Source organism: Phragmites australis, chromosome 7 (assembly GCF_958298935.1).
Source record: "Phragmites australis chromosome 7, lpPhrAust1.1, whole genome shotgun sequence".
Classification (NCBI taxonomy): Eukaryota; Viridiplantae; Streptophyta; class Magnoliopsida; order Poales; family Poaceae; genus Phragmites; species Phragmites australis.
Window position 1 is genome coordinate 21,128,837 of NC_084927.1, and position 25,460 is coordinate 21,154,296.

At 41.3% G+C, this 25,460-nt stretch overlaps 2 protein-coding genes and 1 pseudogene across 3 annotated transcripts; 1 reads left to right on the forward strand and 2 right to left on the reverse strand.

The window, feature by feature from the left end:
• Positions 1-8: 8 nt before the first annotated feature.
• Positions 9-14,053, reverse strand: LOC133924164 (1,4-alpha-glucan-branching enzyme 2, chloroplastic/amyloplastic-like). Its single transcript, XM_062369582.1, has 22 exons — positions 13,713-14,053; positions 13,205-13,326; positions 12,646-12,866; positions 12,146-12,244; positions 12,002-12,044; positions 11,752-11,811; positions 11,282-11,362; positions 11,072-11,188; positions 10,671-10,754; positions 9,663-9,784; positions 9,366-9,485; positions 5,264-5,393; positions 5,065-5,175; positions 4,717-4,845; positions 4,053-4,156; positions 2,875-3,019; positions 1,744-1,891; positions 1,515-1,615; positions 1,281-1,358; positions 938-1,093; positions 521-595; positions 9-425 (listed from the first exon to the last, which is right to left on the reverse strand). Exons 1-22 carry the CDS (start codon positions 13,852-13,854, stop codon positions 342-344), a joined length of 2,472 nt encoding a protein of 823 aa, XP_062225566.1. The 5' UTR covers positions 13,855-14,053; the 3' UTR covers positions 9-341.
• A 1,710-nt stretch (positions 14,054-15,763) lies between these two features.
• LOC133925455 (tyrosine-protein phosphatase RLPH2-like) lies at positions 15,764-19,706 on the reverse strand (annotated as a pseudogene).
• Positions 19,707-19,722: 16 nt separating this feature from the next.
• On the forward strand, positions 19,723-25,408 carry LOC133924166 (histone deacetylase 9-like). 2 transcript variants are annotated; one of them, XM_062369583.1, is made up of 14 exons: positions 19,723-19,958; positions 20,647-20,759; positions 20,846-20,963; positions 21,349-21,423; positions 21,501-21,720; positions 21,911-21,974; positions 23,038-23,130; positions 23,211-23,319; positions 23,603-23,652; positions 23,727-23,817; positions 24,013-24,083; positions 24,321-24,419; positions 24,622-24,688; positions 25,059-25,408. In XM_062369583.1, exons 1-14 carry the CDS (start codon positions 19,922-19,924, stop codon positions 25,142-25,144), a joined length of 1,293 nt encoding a protein of 430 aa, XP_062225567.1. In that variant the 5' UTR covers positions 19,723-19,921; the 3' UTR covers positions 25,145-25,408. The 2 variants fall into 2 exon arrangements, with proteins under 2 accessions (XP_062225567.1, XP_062225568.1); XM_062369584.1 differs by lacking the exons at positions 19,723-19,958; positions 20,647-20,759; positions 20,846-20,963; ... (1 more) ...; positions 21,501-21,720; positions 21,911-21,974 and adding an exon at positions 22,138-22,725.
• The last annotated feature ends 52 nt before the right edge of the window (positions 25,409-25,460 follow it).

Genomic DNA, 25,460 nt, shown 5'->3' on the forward strand with positions numbered 1-25,460 from the left:
CTAAGCAGTACAGCGGAAATAAGCACTTACGTTGGGCAGATTGATTCAGAAAGATCCATTATGTACAAAACCACAAGGAACGTTTTCAGATTGGGGTGACTGGTGTAGCTCGGGGAAATGCGGTGCGCGCAGTTCATTTTCTTTCACAAGTCACTCGGAAACGAGAGCCCGTCAATAAGCTTTCTATCAACCTGATCTTCTTGGCATGCGGCGGTGAAGTAGCGCAGGCCCAGTCCCCTCAAATCACAGCATCAGGGCAGCATCGCATCTGATTGCATTGCACAGCGATGTCACGCCACCAGCTCTCTGGGGTTCTTCCCCAGATATCGTGCTGTTGCTTCCTAGTCTGTACGGGCATAAACGACGGCAGTTCTGCTAGGAGCGTACACGGAGAAAGAACACGGCCTATTGTCATGCAGCCAGTCCTGAAATGCACCAGTAAAATTGACGTTGACTCAGATTAGTAGGCTACCAAAAAAACACAAGCAGATTGTGCCCCAACACTTGAGCCAACACTTACAGCAGTGAAGTACTCTGCGTCATGATCAAGCCGACTGAATCCACCAAAGAGGCCATCATCAGAGTCTAGGACCACCTGATAGGAAATAAAACAAACCCTTAGCAACCAATAAAAACATGTGTCTCCAAATAGACGGCTCTAAAACTGATAGTATCATTTGAGTAAATTTGGGAAACAAATTTCAGTATGCACAAAACTTTAATGAAGGAAGATCGCTAGAAGTCCAAAACTTTGTCAAGAATATAAAACAAATGACAGGAATACTACAATGCTACTTGAGTACCAAGAGCCCTTCTACCAACTACAACATCTAGATCAACAAATTATGCATGCAGAAATAAAAAAAATTCAAAAACCCACAAGTGATGATAGGTTACACAATTGAAATTGCAAAAGTATGCAAAAAAAGCTGCATACCTTGTACTTCCCAGGCTTTAAACAACCAACGCGGTAGTCAAAATAGCTATTGCTCCAGTGAAAGTTGAACACAAATATCAAATCTCCTCTCTCAAAGATGATCACCTTATCCTCCTCATGTTTCCGTGATACATACTGGTGCTCAGATGTCATAAACTGCAGTTACATTGACTATTTCATAAGTAAAAGGTCACCAATTACCCTGAGGTAAAAAGAAACTCAATATACACATAAAATTTTCCTCAAATTATTGATTTTCTACTTATTAAAATATACACATACACAATATGATGACATTGGAATTTAACTGTGAATAATCAATAGAGATAAACCAGCGACATACTTCATATTTTTCCTCAAGATGCTGCATTGCCTGATCAAACTCCTGCATACCATGATATCTGAGATAATCTGCATCTCCCTGACAAAAAGGACAACTCTCTTACTTATCAACAATGGCAACATATATTAATACTACATTAGCTTTTATAGAAAATAGTCTTTCCTAAACAAGATTTCCAAAGAAACATGGCCATCTGGATCTGGTGAGAGGATACAATAGCACAACTGAACTTACAAGGTCAAATCTACGGCGACATTTATCGAAACTATTGTTATTTCCTGGGATGACAGAGCCATTTGACAGACTTTGAGGACCTCTTGGAAAATCGATCCATTCTGCCAAGTAAAAAAAATGAATCAACTCCCTCCTCAGAAGCGATAGGTAACAACTATGCAAAGATCATGGCTAAAATCATGAAACGCTGTCACAACCATGCAAAATGCAATAAGTTGTAAACACTTACCAGGATGCCCAAACTCATTTCCCATGAAATTGAGATAGCCTTCCCCTCCTAAACCCATTGTGATAAGCCTAATCATTTTATGTAAAGCTATCCCACGATCAATGCGAGGTGTTGAAGGTCTGTCCAGAGCCATGAAATCATACATATCCTGCATGAGAAGAACTTGAGATGTCCATGTCATTTTGTATTGAATCAACATTTGACAGCACAATATTGTACTTTGACATATACCAAGTATCAGCCATAAGCATGAAGTACGGAACCACATGGTGCAAAAATAAGCCCTTCAACTTATAATCTGGGTGGTAAAGAGAGAACATACAAGCACAACTATAATTAATTATTGACTCATCAAATATAAAGGAAAAATATTATGCAATGGTCCCAATAATAATAGTCAACTATTTTCTTCCAGGAACAAAGATGAAATTCACAAGCCCACGATAAATACCAAGGAGCATATATCCTCGACTGACAAGATCTTGTGACCAAATCTCCTAGATCCCTTATTGAGCAGATCTAAAAATGTAGATAGGCAGTAACTCCTACCACATTAATTTCAGATGGGTAAAACAAAGCACTGATTTCTCCTCAGCTATCAACATAAATCAATCTGATACCAGTTAGTTTTGCATGAAATGGCAGGTTTAGCAGACCCATATTAGATGAATTGGACACTCATTCCTGCCCACATGCCCTGTTTTCTGGCCTTCTGGGGCACAGTATAGCTCTTCCGAGCACTATGGTAATCATTTCAGAAAGTATCATATATTTATAATAGGTTAGAAATTCAAACAGGTGGTTCATTAGTCAGTTGAATTTTTCCATGCCCAAATATTTTCTAGAGAAAATATGAATGTTCTGCTAGTTTACAAAAGGAGCAAACAAATGAAAGAAAATGGAAATTACTCAGCTGCTCACAAAAAAAGAAGGGATTTCAATAGTCCAAAGTTAGCAAATCACCACACACTATGTTATAGCTATATCTGCTTAATATCAAGTCTAGTGCTCAAGTAAAAGTCGGAGATGTGGCTAGTAAATGAACAGACCATTATCATCAGAAAATACGAGCTCTTAAATGAAATATGCAAATTATACAATTCATTTAGCTCCGAGAGAAGCAGCTAGTACCTTATCCATCAACCAGAATGCAATAGTCTTGTCACCAACTAGTGCTTGATCATGGCTTTCAGCATAAGTGACACACTTCTCTGACCACCTTCTATTTGTTAAGGTGTGGACAATATCACCCATTTTCCAAGATTCATCACTTTGCCTGTGTTAAAAAAGGAATGTTGTAATTTAATCATATAATGTACGTGAAGTGCTAACTTTCAACAGCTTCAAAGGTGGTGCATAAATAATCATCGAAAAAGGTATGATCCAAAGAGCAAAGAGCAGAAGGCATCTATTAGCAGAGCATGGATCATTGTAGTTGGAAATGCATAGTCACTATTGGGCGTATGAGCAGTTACAGGGCTCTAGTGAGCCCACAGGAGCCACTACTGTTGCAGGTTGTTGCTAGGCATTTCAGCTTTATTTGCTAGCTGCGTATCTGAATCATCATAAGTTTTTGTTAAAATCCCACGTGACCACCTATGACCTTTCCTAAACATACTAACCACTTTTTCTGGTCTAGCTAAATTCATTGCATAAGTCATAATAAATGCGCAAGTGAAGCATAAAAAGGTCTTAGACCTGATCACTGAAACAATCTACAGACTTCGGATAGAAGATAAATTTGAAATTTCATACATTTAAATATATATAGAAACAATAATTTGTTAACTTGCAATATCATCAATTCACTGTGCAATACCCAGTGTAAAAACATTAGCCACTACGCTACTCCAATCTGCTATTTAAAACACTGAATTAGATGATCAGTGACTTTGTGTAAGTAATGATATAGAAGTGCTTTTACTTGCCGTTTTGGACGCTGCACGGTCCCAAATACACCTTTGACCATTACATGTTCTAATTATAACTTAAAATTATTGAAGATATAATGATATGGGAGTACTTTTGATAACAATTCTACTAATATCATTTCCTCGTGACAAAACTCAAATTAAGATATAGTATTATTTATGTATATTCGTGGTCAAAGTTTTAAAAGGTTAACTTCACGTATTTTAGTATGACAAGTAAAAGATAGTGGAGTTAGTATGTGATTACACAAATTAATAGCTTTTATATTCAACCTTATATTGGGAGGATTGCCTAGCCAGTAGCATATATGATTTAAGTCATTTAACAACTATAATATATCATACTGCTTATGCAGTCACTAATTTTCCAGCACTTACTTCAGGAGTTCAATCCATTTGTCTGGGGCAGCCATATGTAGGCGATAATCAAAACCAACACCACCATCTTGAACAGGAATACAAAATGTAGGCATTCCGCTGACCTGAACAATTTCATAATTAGACAAATTGAACAATGAATGTTGGTGTAACCTCCTATTTGCTCGATACTGTCATGTACACATGTCATTTTGAACCCACAGTAGCTCCAAAATACTGGTCTAGGAATGTGTAATAATACTCAGTACAGTAGGAATTTATAACAGATATGCAGGGATGTTAAAGTTTGTGGCTCTTGCATACACACACACCCATTAGTTAGGTATGATCTTTGGATAGCCTTCCTCTTCCGTGTTGCCATCAGTGAATGTTGACTGTTTTTATCACAGATATCAAAATAAATGTCACTAGTCGCATTAGATGGAAGACCTAAACAAGCATACTGTGACAAAATTGTAACAATCCAAGATATGCACACAAGTTCAATGTGCTTCCACTTTGTAAATTTGCAGAGACGAGGGGTGTACTGTAAGGTAAACAATCGGTATGAACTTCTTTCCACCAAATAAAATAATAACAACCTAATCTCTGAGGAAAAGCTTAAATTAATTGCTCTATATAAGAAAATATATAAATAAAAAGAGCAAATACTGTGAGCACTTACATCTTCACCAATGGCCACAGCCTCAGGATAAAGCCCATGAATTAGATCATTTACCAGCATTAAGTAAACTACCGCATCAACATCTGTGGCAAATCCAAAATACTCACCATAGTTCCCAGTAAATGACACCTAAAACAAAGCACAGCAAATTTAGAAAATTGAAAATCACTTTGATCAGGTACAAACAACTCACGAAGCTATCTCAGACTTGCTAGTTCATATCAGGAACTATGATACATGTAGTGTATAGCAATTGTTTCGGCAAAAGGACAGCAAGATGTAGCACTACCAGAAAAGGCAACAGAGGTACCATAAAATCAAGTCATCAGAATCACTTAATAAACTTACTTGTAATCCATGGTGAGTATACATCATGGAGGTCACCCCATCAAATCGGAACCCATCAAACTTATATTCTTGAAGCCACCATCTTGCGTTCGACAGTAGAAATCTTAAAACCTGCATAAGAACATAATATGTACATCTGTGAAGACAGATTAACAGGATCAGTTAACAAATATGGTGACAGAAGTCACTTGTCACGTACTTCCCAACTCCCATAATTGAACAGGCGAGAATCCCACATCCAATGATGGCCACGTGGACCACCATGGAAGTAATGTGTATCAGTCCCGTCGAAACCATTCAAACCGTCCAGGGTATTATTTGACGCATGACTGCAGGATAAACAGAAACATTGGTAAAGCTATGCAATTGAAAAGGATAAGACAAGTGGAACAAAAGGTATGTTAAAACTAAAAACTAAGGACTTCTGGAATATGAAGTCCAAGTGGCTAAAGCAAGTGGATGGCCACCTGCATATTTCGTGACCAATTAGAACTGGTTTAGATTTTAGAGCTCTTTGGTACTATGTATTTACATTCACTTCCTTCTTTACCAAACATTCAGTGCAAACATGTGTAATTGGAAAATAACATCCAATATGAGAATAATAAGTGGGGCCTAGGGACAATTGTCAGCAAGACACTGGTGTTACTTTCCCAACTTGCAAATTCTCTATAGCATCACCAAGAAAATTGCCAGTTAAGAATTTTTAGTTATTGCATCTGAACTCCTCTGTCCACCTCTAGACCATCAATTGTGTGTCTAATACAAAAGAAAATTCCCAGAAAGTATCACTTTACTAATAGGTGTCAAATAGATTCAACTTCCATTTGAGTCAATACATCTAATAAAAGAAACAGAACAAAACTATTGAGTACCAACAACAGGGCCATCCAAAGACACCATTTATAACGAAAATACAACAGCACCCACGAGGACACGCGTCCTCGATATCTCAACCGTTGCAGCGCCATCACCGATGCCTCTACCACCGCCATTACCCCTCCCCCGCCGGCTGCCCACCTCTCCTCCCTCACCCACCCTCCTCCTCCCCAATCGACGAAGCCGATGGGGATCTGAGCGGGAGTGGGAGCGGCGTAGGCGCGCGTAGCGGAATGCGCAGCAGAGGAGGTTGCAGAGGACAAAGTGCGGCAGCGGCGGTGGGTTAACATCCGTTTCACACACATCTCGACCATTTGGGCTACTGGTTGAGATTGTTAAGAGATATATATTGCATCTGTGTAATATCCTTGTGTTATAAAGGGTTCTTTTCATATTACTCACATGTACATGTATATATATTAGCATATGATTTCCATGGAATACAAGTTGCTATCCCTAAAATGGTATTAGAGCTAGGTTTTCTTCAGGAAGCCGCAACTCGTCCTAAAACCTATATTTTTTCTTTCGTCAGCCTCTCACTCCTGCCAACTCTTTTCTGCTTCCGCCTGGGATTGCTTCACCTCCTCCCAGTTGCCGCCTTTATTGCACCGCCGTTGGCCAGATCCGCCCATGCTCCGCCTCCTCCAGGCTGCTTCTGCCCGTGGCCACCTCGCCTCCTCCCGGCCTCCTCCTCCACTGCGCCACCGCCGGTTGAATCTGCCCATGCTCCTATCCATGGATATGCCGGCACTTTACCAGGCTGTGCTCGCGCCACCGCCGCTTTGTGTTTGGACTCGGGCTCGGATACGTCTAATCAAGCCGCTTCCTAAAAAAAGGTTGTGGCCACATGTCCATTCGTGTTTTTTGAGCTGATTTTGCTTGCAAATTTCTTTCTAGATACCTTCGTACTTTTCTTGTTGAACAAGGCACGTTGTCCTAATTCTCCTCTCCAGGTACTCATGCTCAGAATAGTGTTGCTAAACACAGGCATCGTTATCTTCTTGAGACAACTCGTGCGCTTATGATTGCCTCTTCTGTCCCGCATAATTTTTGGGTTGAGGCGGTCTCCACTGCCACATATTTGGGTCAACATCCAACACCCAATCCTTTTGAGTGTCTTTATGGGCGTCTTCCTGACTACTCTTGTCTTCGTCTTTTTGGTTATGTTTGTTACGTTCTTCTCGCCTCTCGTGAACATATCAAACTAGTTGCTCAATCTGTTAAGTGTGTCTTTCTATGCTACAATACTAAGCACAGGGGTTATCGGTGTTGAGATCCTGTTGCTCATCAGATGCGCATTTCTCGGGTTGATACTTTTGACTAGTCTTGTCCCTTCTATCCTCGTACCTTCTCTTCCACTTCTTCAGCTTCCTTGAATGAACCACTATCTTTTCTCACTTTTCCTGCCACACCTGTATTCTTTTCCTCGGCAACAGGTGGTGCCTTCTCCTGTTGTGCCTTCTTCGGTGCCCACCTCGCCCTTGACTCCCGCCCACCAGATCCTTCTCCTTCTCTAGTTGCGCATTTCTCTTTCCATTACACTCGTCGTTCCCATGTTGTCTCACATTCTGTTATGCCACTTTCTGATGAGTTATCTCCTTCTAGAGATTCAACTTCTATGTCTTCTCCTAGTTATTCCCTTCATGATTGCCAGTTGATTCGGCCTCCCGATCAATTTGGTTTTACTGGTGTCGTTCTTGCTGAGTCGTCTTCTTACCATGATGTTGTTCATCAGGAATGGCAATAAGTGACGGCAAAGGAGCTGGCTGCTCTTGAGCGCACTGGCATGTGAGATATTATTCCTCTTCCCCCACATGTTTGTCCCATGATGTACAAGTGGGTCTATAAGGTTAAGACTCGTTCTGATAGTTCTCTTGAGAGCTACAAGACTCATCTTGTCACCCATGATTTTCAACAGGAACATAGCCATGATTATGATGAGACATTTGCATATGTAGCCCACATGACCATAGTTCGCACTCTTTTTGTTGTTGCCTCTGTGCGTCAGTGGTATATCTCTTAGCTTGATGTCAAGAATGTTTTTTCTTAATGGTGAGCTACGTGATGAGATATACATGCAACTACCAGCATGGTATTCTGTTCCTGAGGGCATGATTTGTCGTCTCTGTCGCTCCCTTGATAGCCTTAAGCAAGCCCCTTGTGTCTGATTTAAGCATTTTCTTTTGTGATCATTGTTTCTAGTTTTCTGCTAGTGCTCATGATCATGCGCTTTTTGTCCACACTTAGTCTGGTAGTCAAACTCTTCTCTTGTATGTTGATAATATGATCATAATAGGGGATGATTATGAGTATATTGCCTTTGTAAAGGCTTGTCTCAATGAGCAGTTTCTTATGTCTGATCTGGATCCTCTTCGTTACTTTCTTGGGATTGAGATTTCTTCTACATCTGAGAATTTCTTTCTATCTCAAGAGAAGTATACTTAGGATCTTCTTGATCGTGCTTCTCTCACTGATGAGTGCACTGTTGAGACTCTCATGGAGATTAATCTTTCTTTTCGATCCACTGATGATGAGCCTCTTGCGGATCCCACACGCTACCATCATCTTGTTGGGAGTGTTGTTTACCTTGTGTCACTCGTCCTGACATTTCTCATGCAGTACACATTCTCAGTCAGTTCGTTGCTGCTCCCACTCAGCTTCACCATAGTCATCTTCGTGTTTTGCGCTATCTTCGTGGGACTATCTCTCGCCATCTTTTCTTTCCACGTTCCAGCTCTTTACAGCTTTTTACGTATTATGATGCAACTTGGGCTAGTAGTCCCTCTGATCACTGATCTCTTTCTGCTTACTGTGTTTTTCTTGATGGTTCTCTCATTGCTTGGAAGACAAAAAAGTAGACTGCAGTTTCTCATTCCAGTGCAGAGGCTGAGTTGCGAGCCATGGCTTTGTTGACAGCAGAGCTCAGTTGGTTACGGTGGTTACTTGAGGATTTTGGTGTTTCGTCTCCTATACCTACTCTTTTCTTCGACTATACAAGTGCTATCAGTATTGCTCTAGACGTGATGAAGCAAGAGGTCACCAAGCATATCGATGTTGATGCTTCTTACACACGAACACAGGTACATGATAAGGTTATTGATCTTCAATATGTTCCTTCAGAGCTTCAGTTGGCTGATTTCTTCATAAAGGCACAAAGTATATCTCAGCACATGTTCTATCTCTCCAAATTCAGTGTGATTGATCCACCAGGAGTTTGGGGGATAGAAGAGATCTATATATTTGCATCTATGTAATATCCCCGTGTTATATGGGGTCATTTGCATATTGTTCACATGTACATGTATATATACTGGTCTATGGTTACCAAGGAATACAAGTTGATATTCCTAACAAAGATATGTGGTACACCCATCCCGGTTGCCACAAAATCACTTTGCATTTATAATACTAAATAAGCATACCTGTGAACAATATCCATAAGCACAAGCAAACCAAGCTCATGAGCTTTATCTATCAAAGATTTTAAGTCCTCTGGAGTCCCAAAACGGCTACTTGGTGCAAAAAAATTAGTAACATGGTACCTGAAAATGAAAGTATAATAATAATCAAACCAAGTAAGAAAAGCTAAGCATTGTTGTTCGGGATACAGAAAGAAGTGGACCCATATATTTCTGTGTACAAAGGATTAGAATGCAGGAGCTCCTGATGGATGAAAAAGGAACATACAAATAATTGAGAGAAATGGATCTCATTAATACCCGAAACTTGCATAATAAGAGTGTTCCTGGATTGCCATTATCTGTACAGCATTGTATCCAAGCCTTTTAATTCTTGGCAGCACCTCATCCCTAAAGTTAGCATATGTGTTTATCTTCGGTTCCTGTGCAACAGATCATCTGAGACACTCAACTTATTCTCAAGCACCAACAATGATAGTATACGACAACGACAACAACAACCTTTGTTCCAAGCAAATTGGGATAGGCTAGAGATGAAACTCACAAGATCTAACTAAAAAGATGATGAGAAAACAATAATGATAATAAAGGTACTAGTAATAGTTAAAAAAAATAAAAGTATTAATGTTACAAGGAGACTGATGCATAAGTTATGGTTCTGACATGTGGATTGTTAACTTTCATATGCTTCTATTTGTGGATAGTTCTTTGGGGATATACCAACAATGATAGTATATACTGCTAAAACTTTGGTTACCAATAAGTAGAAAGTACCCATATCGAGTATCTTTTTGTTTGTGTATGTGTGCTGCGGGTGGTAGTTGGAGAGGGAAGGGGGTCAATAGGGGAGAGAGGCTAATTGCGTTTGTGAATGTTTTCAAACTACAGGATGAAAACTTCCACAGGTTGTCAGTAAAAATCATCTAAGTGGTATCTCTCAAAATGCAACATTTTAGCGTTTACTTTAGCATGTGATGCCTGTACATCAAAATGCATCGGAAACCATACAGTAATACAGAAGATCACATAAAAAGGACGTGCATGACATTATGCAAACAAAATATTGCATTCGCCAATTTGAAGACATTTAAAATCTGCAGAAATTGCTACATGAATAAAATATGTCTGATAGAGTATGTGTTACAGTAGCTAAGGAAAGAATTGACATTTACTCTACCTCTCACCTTTGCGAACCAAAGAACCAAAAGTTGGATGTTAAAAGTATTAAAGAAATGGAACAGAATTAAAAAATTACAGCGGACTACATCATCAGTGCCCAAAAAAAAGGTCAAAATACTTATGGCATACCGGGCTACTCATTCCAACATGTGATTCGTATATCCGTAGTGACTTTGGCCGTTTAGGTTGAGGATGTTTGAATACATACTTCTCCTGCATTTGCATGTAAAACTCCATCAGGAAATGGTCACAAAATTCAAAATGGAATATCCTAACCAACAAAGGAAAAATATTACACGGCTCTAAGAGGCTTAAGTAGCACAAGAAACATGCCCCAGAATCCTTTCCAAAAGAGGGAAAATAATTGTATTTGCCACTCCCAAGTTTCAAAACATTGCTCAAGATCCACATGTTGATGATGAGACAATCAGACGAAAATACAAAACTTGAAACTTGGCAGTGAAAAATCCAAAAAAAAAAAACACCACTGGTAATTTAATGAAAGAATGTAGATAGAAATTAGAGCATACCTCTTCAGGTGGGTCATAATATATACCATTGTATGGTATTTCACCTGGAGCCTGCACAGAGAACTTGATCCAGGCAGAAATTGAATCTTTTACACCAGATGGTGTATCCATCCTTATCTACAAAAAAGAAAGGAAAAGGGGCCCAATTAGTAGGCTCAATTTGAAATTCTTACACCCCCAACAAAATAGTTGGCCAATTAGAAATCCCACCTTTACACGCGAGCCATGAGGAATAGCTGGGGATCCATCAGCATTATTAGGGAGGAAAATCTCATAAACACCATACTCATTCTGAAAATGACAATAGATTGTTTCAACATAAAGAGCAAAACGTTACTGGTCATATGGAATTATGTTCATATGCTATGAAACCCACCAACACATTTCGTAAATGATAACAACATATGGTGGATGGAACAAACACATGAATTGTAACATGGATTTTTCTCATTTTGGATTAAAAAAGGATGGCAGTAGATTGAAAGGGTAAACAATAGTATAGCACAGCGAATCAGTACTCTTTGCACTAAATTTAGACAGTTTGGAATAGGTGAATAACAGCAATTTTAGTACGTAAGGCTCAACTTGAAGGAATGCAAAAACAACTAAAATGAGTCCAGTATATAAATAGTTTAATAATTACAAGGTGAAGATGAAATATTGCTAAACTGTAAACATACTCTGGTCATAATGTTTGCATTTGGATTCCAATTGTTGAAGTCACCTACTAATGCTGCAGACTGCAATAAGATGCAAGAGTCAGTTCTCAAATCTTAATGCAGCTGATCAGTTTCTCATAAGCAATTCATTTGAAGACAAAACAATCACAATATAATGTGGACTATCTGCATAAGCCATGTGCGCTAGCTAGCAAATAGTGACAATTAACAATTACTCGAAAGGTGATTGCTAAGACTGGCAAGAACGTACATGTGCTCCGGGAGCCCATTCTCGGTAAGTAATACCCTCGACACTGGAAAGAAAGGGGGAAAACAGGAAAATAAATATTTGCTCATAAGATGTGCAAAGTATACTAGCAGATGCATTTTTATGGTAATTAGGCGTAAAATTTACCTGCGGGTAAATCCCAACTTTTCATAACCACGAGAAAATGCATCCAAGCCACCTTCATGTTGATCAATAACTGCACGCATTCTCTTGTATTCACTGTATCTGTTTAATCCACCCAGGCAAACAATTTTTTTTGTCAAAGTTATAGTTTTCCCAGAAAAGCACCAAAATAAGGAAATTAACTTGTCCAATTGACGGAGAATCAAGAAAGTAAAATCTACATCCAACCAACCACATTCTAATCAGTTTAGCTGTACTTGTAATGGTTGGCGCTGAAAGTTTCTATTGCATTTATGAGTAACAGCAATGAGCAAATTAAAGAATTTTGTTGTTCAGTCATAATGCTACAACCACTTTCCAGTATGACCACGGAACAATGAGAACAATAGTGTGCGTAATCTTTGATCGGTGCGGTGCCCCCTATACACTATGTTAACATACCCAACTTTTGAAAGCTCAAAGCACTTAGACTCAAAATGACCAAAAGTAGTATACATACTTACCTGTAGTCAAGATGGTTCCGAAATCCTTCTAGCATTGGGTCAATCTGGTATATTCGCTGTCCATCTCCTTGTGGTGGGACAACTTGAGGTTTCACATCAATGTCAGTTTCGTCAGTGCCTTCAATCACTTTTGAAGATTCAGACTTATCTTCAGCCTCAATTGCTGCTTCATCCGCAGCTGAGGTTGCCTCCTCTTCCACAACCGCTTTTGCTTCAGGTATCTACATCAAAAGAAACAGATAGGTTTTATATAGAACCAAACAGAAACCGAACGGTGCATCCTTTTGTTATCATCTTGCAAGGTGGTATGTCAAGCTAAGTTTTCAGTAGCCCACGATCCAGCACAGTGCCACAACTAACAAAGATACAAAATGCACAACTATTTGCACAATGCGGATATAAAAAGCACAAAACCTGTTCGTTTCTTAAATGGAACGGGGTAACACCTTATGTTTCGAGGAAAAAAACACAAAACCTGACACCTCCATTACTTGATTTCATCAGGCATTTGGTGAATGTATCATGAAGACATGGGGTTTCAGGCAGGGGACCGTGTTACCTGTGGTTCTTCAGATTGCGCTGGAGTGTCTACCGCAGGTTCTGTTGAGGACAGCAAGTCATCACCCCCACCTCCGGGCACCAGCACCTTCCCAGGAGCACCCGCGCAGCTCAGAATGGTGCCTGCAAATGCAAAAGCCCACTCCACCGGTAAGAGCTAAGAAATCAACACCGAGACTTCCGAGTTGCAGCAATAAGAAAACATCAGCCACGCAACAGGGGCCGAGAGAGAGAGAGAGAGACATCAGCAGAGTAAGTGAAATGATCGTAATGGCAATTGGTAACACTAACGCATTTCACCACAATAAAATGCAGGATCCAGAATTCAGAAACTGCGATCGCATCTCTCGACGAAATGAAGATACATGGATTCGAAAAGGGATGAGCACGTATGCCAGCCACAACTAATCAGGAAACAGGTCATCCGTGCGAGGAGAGTAGCGGCGAGAGAGTGACTAAAAATAAGGGGGCGGAATTTGAGGCCTAGTGAGCGAGCGAGCGAGCCGTACGAGAGAACGAGTCCTTCCTCCTGAAGAGCAGCGACGACAAGTCCACCCCACTCCTCCGCTCTCCGCCGGATCGCGCCGGGCCGCCGCCGCCGCCGGGCCGCACGGCCCCGAGCCTCGCGCCGGACACCGCGAACGACGACATCCCGCACCCAACAGCAGATGCAACCGCCCGCTCAGCCCACCAGAAACGAGCGACGCGGAGGCGAGCGCGTGGGGGCGGCGGCCGAGGAGGGGCGCGGCGAGATATTGTTTCGGGAGCGGGCAGAACTGCAGAAGAAAGGGAGGTGGGGAGCAACGTGTGCGACGGAGGGTGGAGAGGCAGCAGCGTCCTGGCACTGGCACTGCATGGGGATGGGAGAGAGGCTAGAAGACGCCGAGGCGGGGTGGGGCCCCGCGGAAGCGTGTGTGCCGTCGCCTTCCCGTGCTGGTGGGGCCAGCCGCGCAGAGGGCGACGTGCTGTGGGGACGGGGAGATCGCGAACCAACAGCTGGGAGCGCGTTCCCGGCCATCTTTGCCGACGGACTTGCTTGAAAAAGAAATATAAATTTAAACGTGTTAATATTAAATATAAATTTAAGATACAAAGATATTTCATAAAAAAATATTAAATAAACATATCGGGAGGGATAATATAGTTTGATTTTAGATTGAATCTGGAAAAAGATAAAAAATTATATACTAATTTTCCTCTGATTTCTTTAATTATTCTTAATATTAATAGAGACAGGAAGAAATTAATGAATCATGAAAGCGAATAAATGAGAACCAACTTGTGTTTCTAATAAGAATGGGATGAAAAAGTGTGTACCTTTTAGCTGCTTCGTTCACATGAGTCACGGCTAATCACGACGTGTTTGCATCATGGTATTCATGCGTGCCTCTCTGCCGGTCTACCCTGATGGTGGCGCTTGCTCGCTCTCTCTGTGTGTCGCGCGCTCGCGTTCGCTGTCGAGCCCATGCGAGCCGTCCATTGGTTTTCCAGAGGAATGCTTGGGTGTTCTTGTCCGCAAGTGGAAAAAAAATCTTTGAGAGAGCAAGAGAGGAAGCATATTCTGATTCTCGTGGAAATGTAAGGAATCATCGGCCATTACGAAAGGGAAAGGCGAAATGCACCTGCTGTTAGACATAAAGCATTAATCCTACATATTTTTTATTGGCTACTCATTATAAATTCAGTTCCATGGTTTTTTAAATGATGTGCCAAGTGAAACTGCACATTATATTCTCGGCAAAAGAAAACGATACTTTGTAGAATTCAGAAATATAACGGTAAGAATTGCATAAGAGGTATATAGAAATTATGCCAGCCGAGATATGTCAAGGCAAAACTTTATGCAGTCCGCGTTTCTTAAATTCACCTATGATGAACAGGCCTGAAGAAAGAGTATCCCGACTAGAAACAAGCAGCAAGATCTCACTTCTCGGTGTCATCTAGCCTAATGCATATTTAGCCACTCAATAAACCCAGCCCCTGAAGGCGTGCAGGTCTTGCTTATTTTTAATCCATCGATGATCCTAGATATTACCAGAGAGATTTTTGTATAGCTTGGCCACTGGTGCCGAGTGCTGACTCGCAGGGGAGGATGGGAACCGCGAAACTTCTGCAGCCTCCGCTTTGATCCGGGCCCCCGACATGTCCGATCGCTCTCTCTAATCCGGCCAGATCACCGCTCGGCATCAGAAACAAACGGACGAAAAGGTCCGGCCGGGTACGAGGGGCCTACGAGGATCGGCGCACTCCTGGCCGTCAATTCGGCCATTCCGTCTGATACTTCGCCGCCTTTGCTCAACCGCTACAATTTCGCGGTGCAAAATGGCAAACAAGTTTGGACCGTGCACGTACCCATTCCAATCCCAAAATCTGTAGAATAACATCAAGAAAGGGACTCAATGTTACAGGAGGAAAAGTAATGCTGACGTGTAAAAAACAACCCGATTGCTCAGCACGACATGGCCACTTGGCTAACAAATGAACTGGGCCGCTCCTACGGGCTATGCCTCTACTGGGCCTGGGCCGTGCCGGGCCACCCACTTGGTCAGCACTACGGAAGGATGCAATCACAGGAACTCTGTTGCATAAGTCGACAGTGTAGAGGTATACAAGGGACACAACGTCAGTGTACAGCTCAAATTTGCGACTATACATTCCAAAGCTCAATCACTGATTTCCTTTCGACATTAATGTTTTTGATACATGACACATGACGACAGGCGATAGCAAGAAATACCTGCACTTTCGTGTCTCAGGGCTCTGATCCTGATGATATCTAGATCAATTCTGTGATGCGGTTCCTTCTGTACTTCCGATCAATGTCTTCGAAGGAAAAACGATGGCAGCTATAGGTTTGTCGTCATACCCACCACTTTCATCAATGATGAATCGGAGGCCGTCAATGTGGAGCTTCCCATGGTGGCCGCTAACAATGGCGATCTGCTTCCCAGACAGATCTTGAAAAAAAAACCCATATATCAACATTTCTGTTCTTGTGATATACTATGCTTGCTCAGAAATACAAGGTCGCCCATGGGTTCACATTGCGTAAGAATAGCAGCAGCATATAGGTGTCATGTGCAACAGCCATGAGCAAAAATCATGTATAGCAAAGCTTACATAGGCAGTCTATCACATGCACTGTCCCCATGCACATCCACCACATGTTCACTTGTTTCAGTGAAATCAGAAGCCTAGAACAAGTAAAAAAAGACAAAGCTTGCAGCTAGAGGTAGACCACTCACGGGTACCCGATTCATCTAATCATCTGACTGGCTGCAGTGAAGATTTTCAGCCAAGTATGTGTGTAGTATTGTAGTAAGAGTTAAATTGTTATATTAAACTTGGCTATCACAAGGTAAGGGATTGAGGGATGCTCGATGACCTATTGGCCTGCCATTTTAAATAGGGCAATTGAACTCGATTTGCCAGCGTGCTATGCTAATTTTATTCTGTATACGAGGGATCAGATTACAGAGGATGAGAGGAAATATGTGCATATTGATCGGCTCAATTTAGAGTCGGGGGATTTGCCCAGTTGCCACTAATTTAGCTGAATTTCGACAAAATGACATCCCTCTCTCACTAACACATGGAGCTGCCTGTGTCAATGACATATGGGCCATGATGGCAAATCTTCGAAATGCAGCTAAATTAGTGGCATACAAACAATTTTCCCTGAATATTGAAGAAGTAACAATGATGTAAGGTGCATGTACATCTTAACTATGATGGCCTCTTCTCTAATGCATGCTGCAGCACAAAGACACAAGGCTTTTGCAAAAAAAAAAATCTGCAGAGTATGTTGGTCACTTCTCTAGAAGAGAGAAAGATGCCACTCTAATGCACGTCACAATATATATATTGCAAACTTTGAGCAACTACATGATAGGGCATTGAGGTTGCTGTATTCTCAAGTTGGTTAACTTTATAAAAACAAACAGAAGTGAAGTGTTTGTCTTTTGGTAACATAGAGTGATAAAGGATCATGTATTAGCTCACCTTTGGTATGTCCCAAACATCCTGCCTCCCGCTAAGCATTTGAACCTTTGGCACCCTTGTGTCTCTACTTTACAAAACTCTAAGCTGCCCATTCAAATCCAGGGACCTCTCCAGGCCAGCATGAACTAACCGCAATTAGCTTGCAAACGATCTGGCCTTCGTCAGTATCAATAGGCACGTTTTCCTGTCATACATCCATAATATGAAACATCAAAGGAGCACCAACCCTTTGCATGCCTACTTACAATTTGCAATAAAGACTTAAAGAGAATGCCTACCTCCACACGGATCCAAACCAAGTCACGCAGAAACTTCTTGTGCTCGTCAGGCACAGCCTTTGCAAGATCTAAAATGAAATTAGCATCACTAGCAAATTAGAAGCTGCTCTTGTTTGAAAAAGAAAAATTCTAGTTGCAAACTAGAAGCTGCTTGGTTAAATTCAGGCGGGAGCATTCCTATGACTATATTCTTATACAGTCTGGACAAGATACATGAACTCGTTTTTTGGTCTCTTAGGTACTGCGCTAGATGATACTCACTCCGACAGTTACCTTGTACTATTGGTGAATAAGCTTGCTACGTTTTACTCACTGTGTTAACTATTAAAACTAAAACGCCATTGAAGCATTGGAACTAAATTACTACTTCCTAATGTTGTTATTAGATAATTGTTGATTCAGTTAGCAAACATGCAAAGAAAAAAAAAACATAGGCTCCCTGCCTTTTTGGGTTTCAGCATTTCTCAAGGTTCATGCAATCTTGAGAGGACTTCATAGAACATAATATGGGCACAATTTGGACGAGACAGCTGATCTTCACGCTTGAAGGGAAAATCAACAATTTAAAGAGCACCACAGCCGTTACGTACTAGTAAACCCCTTGTTAGGCTGCATTACAAATTGCATTGGTAGACAATTGGAGTAAACGAACACAAAGATCGACTGAGTCGGCAAGGAACCGAGAAACCTTTTGAGAATTTCAGAACTGACCTGGGGATCCATGGGCGACGCTGTAGGACTCAAAGGTAGGCTGCGCGTGTTGGAATGTGGCTCATTTAAAGTCTATTCACGAGAATATAAAGTAAGAAGTTTTAGTCTCGTATTAACAAGTAAGAAGATGTAAAACAACTTAAATAATTGAGTTCTCTAGTCTCTTTGAAATAGAGAAAATGAGAAACAGATAGTATACTTTGCTATATTCACACGTACGCGCGCGCGCGTATTTACGTATTTTTCGCGTGACTTGTGACTTAATTGTGAGCCCTTTTGCTGCCGTGGCATGACAGCACAATATTGCAAGCCTTTTTGCTGCTCTCCTTTTTTAATTATGATCAATATCATAATCAGCCGTTTTAATCGCGATCAATACCTTAATTCTGAGGGTAATTGATCAGTTATGGAGGCAGCAATTAGTGGGTATTTTACGAGAGAAAACGGCTTCAAGAGGACAGTCATTTCCCTATAAATTTTGGAGACGTCCAGGCTTTTGAGAACACATCTCTCTGCTCCACATTTTTTTCTCCACCCATCCAGATCACTGTCTTGTGTGCTGTGCTGCCGGATCTCACCAACCCTTCTCCTTGCCGTGCACAAGGTTGGAGGGTGAGTGGTATCTCCGAGTCTCTGCCGTCATGAAGCCCGCACGAGGGACGGTAATAAGATTTCTGGGCAGCGCACCTACACGACCGCTTTGCATTGTTTCATCTACGATCTGCTCGGCAGCGAATCGACACATTATTAACTTCATCCTTTTATCAATCCGACTGTAAGTTTTTGATGAAACTGATGGATTTTTGGTACTGTTACTTACTGCTAGAGTTAGAAGTATGTTCATCTGTTATATATTATGAAATATGTTTTTATATAGAATTTGAAATTAGATTTTTGCGTATATTACCAACAGCGTGTGGTAGATGGAGCCCTTGTACGGGAGCCCTTCTTGGGGTTCCACCTCTCCTTGATGACCCCGCCCCACCTGCTCCCCTGCACGTGCATGCCCTCGTGCCCCGGCCCGGCCCGCGGAACCACCCCTCGTGCTCCTCGTTGTGTTGGTACTCCTCCCAGGTAGACGAGAACGGGGAGCCGTCGGGTGGCGGCGGCAGCGCCCCGACGAACGCAGCGAAGGCGAGGTCGTGCGTGGTTGCCACAGAGGAAGACGTGGTACTGCGCCGGGTGGCGCGCCGGGAGCGCGAGGAGTAAGTCGAGGACGCGGCGCGTGTGCGGGCCGCGGTCGCAGTAGTCGCCGAGGAAGATGACCAGCGCGGTGGCGAAGGCGTCGTCGGGGAGCGCGGACTGGAGGTTGAACCAGAGGCTCTCCAGCTTCGAGATGTAGCCGTGGACGTCGCCAACACAGATCACCATGCTGTGAGTGGAGAACGGAAGAGGATCCATCTCGCCGGCGTTGCCGCCCCGGTATTTCGCGGGAGGCTTCACTGCGGGCTCCGGCCCGGTGATAGCGGAGAGGAAGCGGGCAGTGAACGGAGAGCCAGAGAAGCGAGTCATCCTGTGAGAGGGGCCTCCCCGTTCCCTTACATTCCCGCGGGACAATATTCGCCGTTCGATCCCTGGCGTCAACACGATCGTGGCTGTCCATCTCGATCTATAACATTGACCACCCCTTCCATCCCAAGCGGACGGCGGCTTTTCCCATTTCCCTCGCGCACGACCGCCAGCCGCCGGCCCTCCCTCCGCCGCCGCCGCCGCTCGGGAGCGAGGCGATGCTGGAGAAAGACCGGATATCCTACTTCTACGACGGTACATTCGCTACCCTCTACTCTACCCATTCACTGCACAACCCTAGCTCTCGCCATAGTCTCAACTCGCAACTCTTACTCCTCTTGGGTGTCTCACCGCACGCGCAGCTACGATTTGAAGTACTAAAGCGGAGATACAACAGGGACCAAGTAGTGGTGTGTCTTTGTCTAGGGTGGTATTAGCTTCCAGGACTGCTCATCTGCAATTGGGGCTACCTTGTTCATTGGCCTACTATTCACGTTGAGTTGTTCAATCCTAGCCCTAGGATCGTCATAGGTTTGCGTTAGGATGTATGCTTCGTCCTGGGTCAGATAATGCAGGTGCGGAAATATCTCTTGGATCAATATTTGAATGGAAATTGTTGCTCCCTGAGTCCCTCTTTGAGAGAGCTCAGTCAAGCTACATTCAGTTGAAAATGCATACCTGTAGGTTTTTGTAGCTCTAAACTGCCAGTTGGTTGTCTCCATGTGGATGTGGCTCTCTGGCTAAGGCATTGTTCGGTGCATGAGAATTCTTGAACTATTCAGTACGTTTGTGTTCTCTTGCATGTTTAAGATTATCTTATCCTTGTTGCCCTCGCTCAAGGTCCTTTATTGTGTCCCACTCACTTTTTCGAATATGTAGACATTTTATGTGTTCAACATTTATGGTTGCTTGCTTAATTAAATTTTGTGAATGTGCATTTCAGGAAATGTGGGCAATGTCTACTTTGGGCCAAATCACCCCATGAAGCCACATCGTCTTTGTATGACACATCATCTCGTCCTTTCATATGAACTTCATAAAAAGATGGAGATATATGTCAGTATTGAATTTTGTTTATTCACTTTATTTTAACTCATGAAGTGTGTAATGTTACCCTTATTTTGCACCCAATACTTTTGCAGAGACCACACAAAGCATATCCAACAGAGCTTGCCCAGTTCCATTCTGCTGATTATGTGGAATTCTTGCACCGGATAACTCCCGACACCCAGCATCTATATGCAAGTGAATCAACTAGATGTATGAATACTGGGCTTTCTCTTCTGCAAACTACTCTTCCAAACTTCGCTAATTTCACAATGAATACATGCCATGTAACTTGCTGCTCATCTTTCATTCTTATACTTCTATTTTGTACAGTTAAAATAATAGAACGAGGACACATTATCATGGTTTCCTGGTTGCATACAACAAATATAACATTAGCTATTTCCACTTAAATGAAAACTATATGGTTTATATCTTCCATAATATGCCTATTTCACGATTCAATGAAAATGTGTTCTATTTTACCGATTGAAGTTGCTATTGAGCACAACCTTCATCCTTTTGGAGTTTTCTGACTTAAATTATCTGGTTCTTTCATTATTTTCTCCCAGATAATCTTTTTTATCTCTGTTCCCAGACAATCTTGGAGAAGACTGCCCGGTCTTTGATAATTTGTTTGAGTTCTGCCAAATCTATGCTGGAGGAACTTTAGGTAATATTAAAATTACTGAGGGTCTGAGGCTTCTTTCTATTTTTTGAAGTCTCTAAGCTGTTCTTTATTCTTTTTAGATGCTGCCCGCAGATTAAATCATAAAACATGTGATATTGCCATTAATTGGGCTGGTGGGCTGCATCATGCAAAAAAGTGTGAGGCATCAGGTTTCTGCTACATTAATGATCTGGTTTTGGGAATTCTCGAGCTTCTCAAGTACCATGCCAGGGTTCTTTATATTGACATTGATGTCCATCATGGAGATGGAGTTGAAGAAGCCTTTTATTTCACTGACAGGTTCATGTTTGCCACTAAAAAGATATTTATGTGTATTTTTTATAGTTTTTTTGTTGTCTTGTCTATTTTTCAAACTAGTTTCAATCTCTTTGTTATTTATTATTGTTGGTGGAGCCACGATGTAGTGTGCTAACTGCTAATGCCCAAGGGGCTTCAGATTTCTTAACTGTCTGTCTTTAATATTTTGCAGGGTAATGACTGTAAGTTTCCACAAGTATGGTGACATGTTCTTTCCTGGCACGGGTGATATTAAGGTAAGCTTTGATTTAACAGGCTTCATGAATAATGTTTTATGTATTTGCTTTCATTTAATTTGTCATGTTAGCTTGCTGTCAATTTTTTTTGGGTGTATGATGCAAGCAATGACTAGGTTTTTATCTGTATTTTTGTTAGGGTAAACACCTGCCGAGAGGATAACCGGGTGGCGTCGGCTGCTAGGGGAAAGATTAGACCATAAATTAGGGAGACAGAATATTGGGGGAGACTAGATTAATTCGTCTTTGATTGATTACAATAGATGTTGTGCCCTCCTTTATATAAGAGCCAGCCTTAACAATCTAAACTAACAAATCTTATCTCTAACTAATCTTATCGGATCTCTAATCTAAACCTTGTGCTACAGTAAGCCGACAACGCTACATTACCATGATTGCTGTGCGTGAACAGTAATTCCATCACATAACGATTTGTATCTGTTCATTTTTGCATATGAATTGTATGGTAGTTGAGACACGTGTTATATGTAAACTAAAGTTGACACATCTACGCTCAGTTGCGTGAAACAGAAGGAACAGATTCACTAAAACTGGTTCACAGTCAAAGTTGTAAATATGTGGAGACAGTCGGAATAATCTGTGTTTTCACTAAACTGAATGTGCGGCTCATTCTGATTCACTAAAACTGGGTTACAGTCAAAGAGCCGATGGTTATATGCTACTTCTCAAAGTTGATAACACTGAAGGCAGCCAATTGTTGGGAATAATTGCAACACACTCCCATTTCTAGGTTTTTTCACTGTCTCCTGTCAATCGAAAAGTTGTAAATATGTAACATTACTGCACTGAACTGTGGGTCTTTTACTGGACATTGGGCAATTGTGGCATAATATTCTATCCAATACCTGCAACATGATTGGGAATACTAGGGTTTATTCCCTATCTTTGAAAAATTGTCATACTAAAATTGTTGTTATACATTCTCTGTTACATGTGGTTTGTTGAGATTATGTTGAGTAATGATGAGACCTTTGGTATCATTATATAGATTTTGTTTCAATGCATGTGCTCTTCGTTCTGATTTACCTCATTGTCATTGAAGGATATAGGAGAAAGGGAAGGAAAATATTATGCCATCAACATTCCACTTAAAAATGGGATAGATGACGCCAGCTTTACTCGGCTTTTCAAAATGGTAATCCCACCTGTATCTCTTTCTTGTTATTCATGTCATTTTTCTTAGTCCTATCAAGTTATTTGATGTTTATCACGCAGATCATTGCCAAGGTTATCGAGACATATCTGCCCGGTGCTATTGTTCTTCAATGTGGGGCTGATTCATTGGCAAGGGACCGTCTAGGCTGCTTCAATCTCTCCATTGAAGGTTTTACATTTCTTAAACTTGATATGTACACATAGAGTCAGCCAGACTGTGGTTTATATGTCGAATTAGTGATCCATGTTTAATATGCTTAGATGAGTTGCTAAGGTGTAGGAGGTACCTTTTGTGGGAATGGGAAGCCTTGTCCTTAATTCACTGTTTTGCGCCTTTCTCTTACATCAATGGTGTTTTGGAGCTCGTTTGGACTTTTCACCTAGCTTCATTAGACTGAGCTTACTTCAATGGTCTATTAGTACTTACCTGCTTGATTTGTTTTCACGAACAGGCCATGCTGAATGTGTAAAGTTTGTCAAGAAATTCAATATTCCCCTTCTGGTAAGGGAGACTACTATTGCCAGATATTTTCTCTCTAGATTTTATAGAATATCAGCATACTTTCCATCATGCAGGTAACTGGAGGTGGTGGATACACCAAGGAGAATGTAGCGCGCTGTTGGGCTGTTGAAACTGGGGTCCTTCTAGACACAGAACTCCCTAATGGTATCTCATTTATTTATTCCTTTTCAAGTTTGTATTTATCTGTCCTCTTTGTCCTTTTGCTTTAGAGTGAAGCAGCTAGTAGCCTAGTGATCCTCAGTACACACAACATTCCTCATGTTTGGGGTTGGGATTTTCTGATAATTCCTTGTATAGTTGTCCATGGCGTGGAGTTTTACTTTGACACTTTCTTTGCAGAGATTCCAAACAATGAATACATTGAGTACTTTGCTCCGGATTATACACTGAAAGTTCCAACTTTGAACATGGTATAGAACCTCTTCCCGTTGGCCTTTATTTATCCTTTGCCTGGTGTGATTTTTTTCTCTCTATTAAGTGACTCTAGCATTTGAAATATTAAATGTGGTTCTGCTATTTGGAGCTCCTCCATTTAATATTGACAAGTTGTTAATCAATTTTGCGCTGCAAGAAGCCTGGAACTTTCATTTGTTTCTTGAGGATTGAAAATGATATGTGACTTCTTATTTATTGTTCAATTGGAGCAGGACAATTTGAATAGTAAGACCTATCTCAGTTCAATCAAAGTGCAAGTCATGGAGAGTCTGCGGTTTATAGAGCATGCTCCTGGCGTTCAGATGCAAGAGGTTAGCCTTCCTTTTATCTTAGTGTGTTGATTCTGTGCATTTGCAGTTGCATGGTGAAACCTCCCAATCAAAACTGGTTATCTAAAAAAATGGACAGTATCAGAACACTGGAATATACCTTTCCACCCTTTTCTTGATTCAATCAATACATTTGTGTTTTTTTTTCTTTCTTACGGGGATCATATAATAAATCATTTTGCAGGTTCCACCTGATTTTTACATCCCTGATTTTGACGAAGATGAGCTGGATCTTGATGAGCGTGTTGACCGTAAGTGAAACATTTCTGGCATGACCTATGGTGCATATTTAAATGAGTTAATGATGTATCTGGGGATCCTTAGTTCTCTAGATTCATATTTATGGCAAATGCTCCCTCAATTTGCTTCTTTTTCTAATATAAGAAATGTAATCCATTCTTTATTAATCTCAGGCGGCCATGAACATGTTTATATTTTTGTAAGGCTTCAAATTTCCACACTTTCCAAAATTTCTTGTCCTTCATTTTCAAATGCAACTCGTGTTTTGTAATTTATGCTGTCTTGTTTCTTGTTCTGCTATTTGTTCTCTATCTGTGTTGTTTTCTGCCCTTTGCTCTTTATCACTGTACTTACTACAGAACTTTCTAACGTGTTATACAGAGCATACCCAAGACAAGCAGATTCACCGTGACGATGAGTACTATGAAGGTGACAACGACAATGATCATGACGACGGCATTCGCTGATCTATTTCTAAGGAGCATGTAAATGGAAAGTGCAAGTCTTCACTGCTGTGTAGTTCAGCAGTCTCGTGACGGAATTAGTTTGTTAATTGACAGTAGGCTCTAACTTAGGAGGACAAAGCGTTCTAGACTCTTCGTAGATTCTGACCCTTCCTCATTTACACATTGTAGTGCAACTTCACACATTTTTACAGGCACAAGTGCAAGTTCGTTTGGGTGTACGTAACTGCATGTATGTGAAATATTGCAGCTGATGATGCTTTTCGATGTTGTCTTGCAGTTAGTTGGTCATGGATTGCGTTTCTGCTGTCGTTGTGTT

What these genes read in the sequence shown, in the direction of transcription:
- LOC133924164 (XM_062369582.1), bottom strand. Translation starts at nt 13,854, where the DNA reads ATGTCGTCGTTCGCGGTGTCCGGCGCGAGGCTCGGGGCCGTGCGGCCC. An exon ending in ATACTCACCATGGATTACAA is followed by an intron (nt 4,846 to 5,064) that starts GTAAGTTTATTA and finishes GCTTTGTTTTAG; the next exon opens with GTGTCATTTACTGGGAACTA. An exon ending in TAAAGCCTGGGAAGTACAAG is followed by an intron (nt 596 to 937) that starts GTATGCAGCTTT and finishes ATTTCCTATCAG; the next exon opens with GTGGTCCTAGACTCTGATGA.
- LOC133924166 (XM_062369583.1), top strand. Translation starts at nt 19,922, where the DNA reads ATGCTGGAGAAAGACCGGATATCCTACTTCTACGACG. An exon ending in AATTCAATATTCCCCTTCTG is followed by an intron (nt 23,653 to 23,726) that starts GTAAGGGAGACT and finishes TCCATCATGCAG; the next exon opens with GTAACTGGAGGTGGTGGATA. An exon ending in AGACACAGAACTCCCTAATG is followed by an intron (nt 23,818 to 24,012) that starts GTATCTCATTTA and finishes CTTTCTTTGCAG; the next exon opens with AGATTCCAAACAATGAATAC.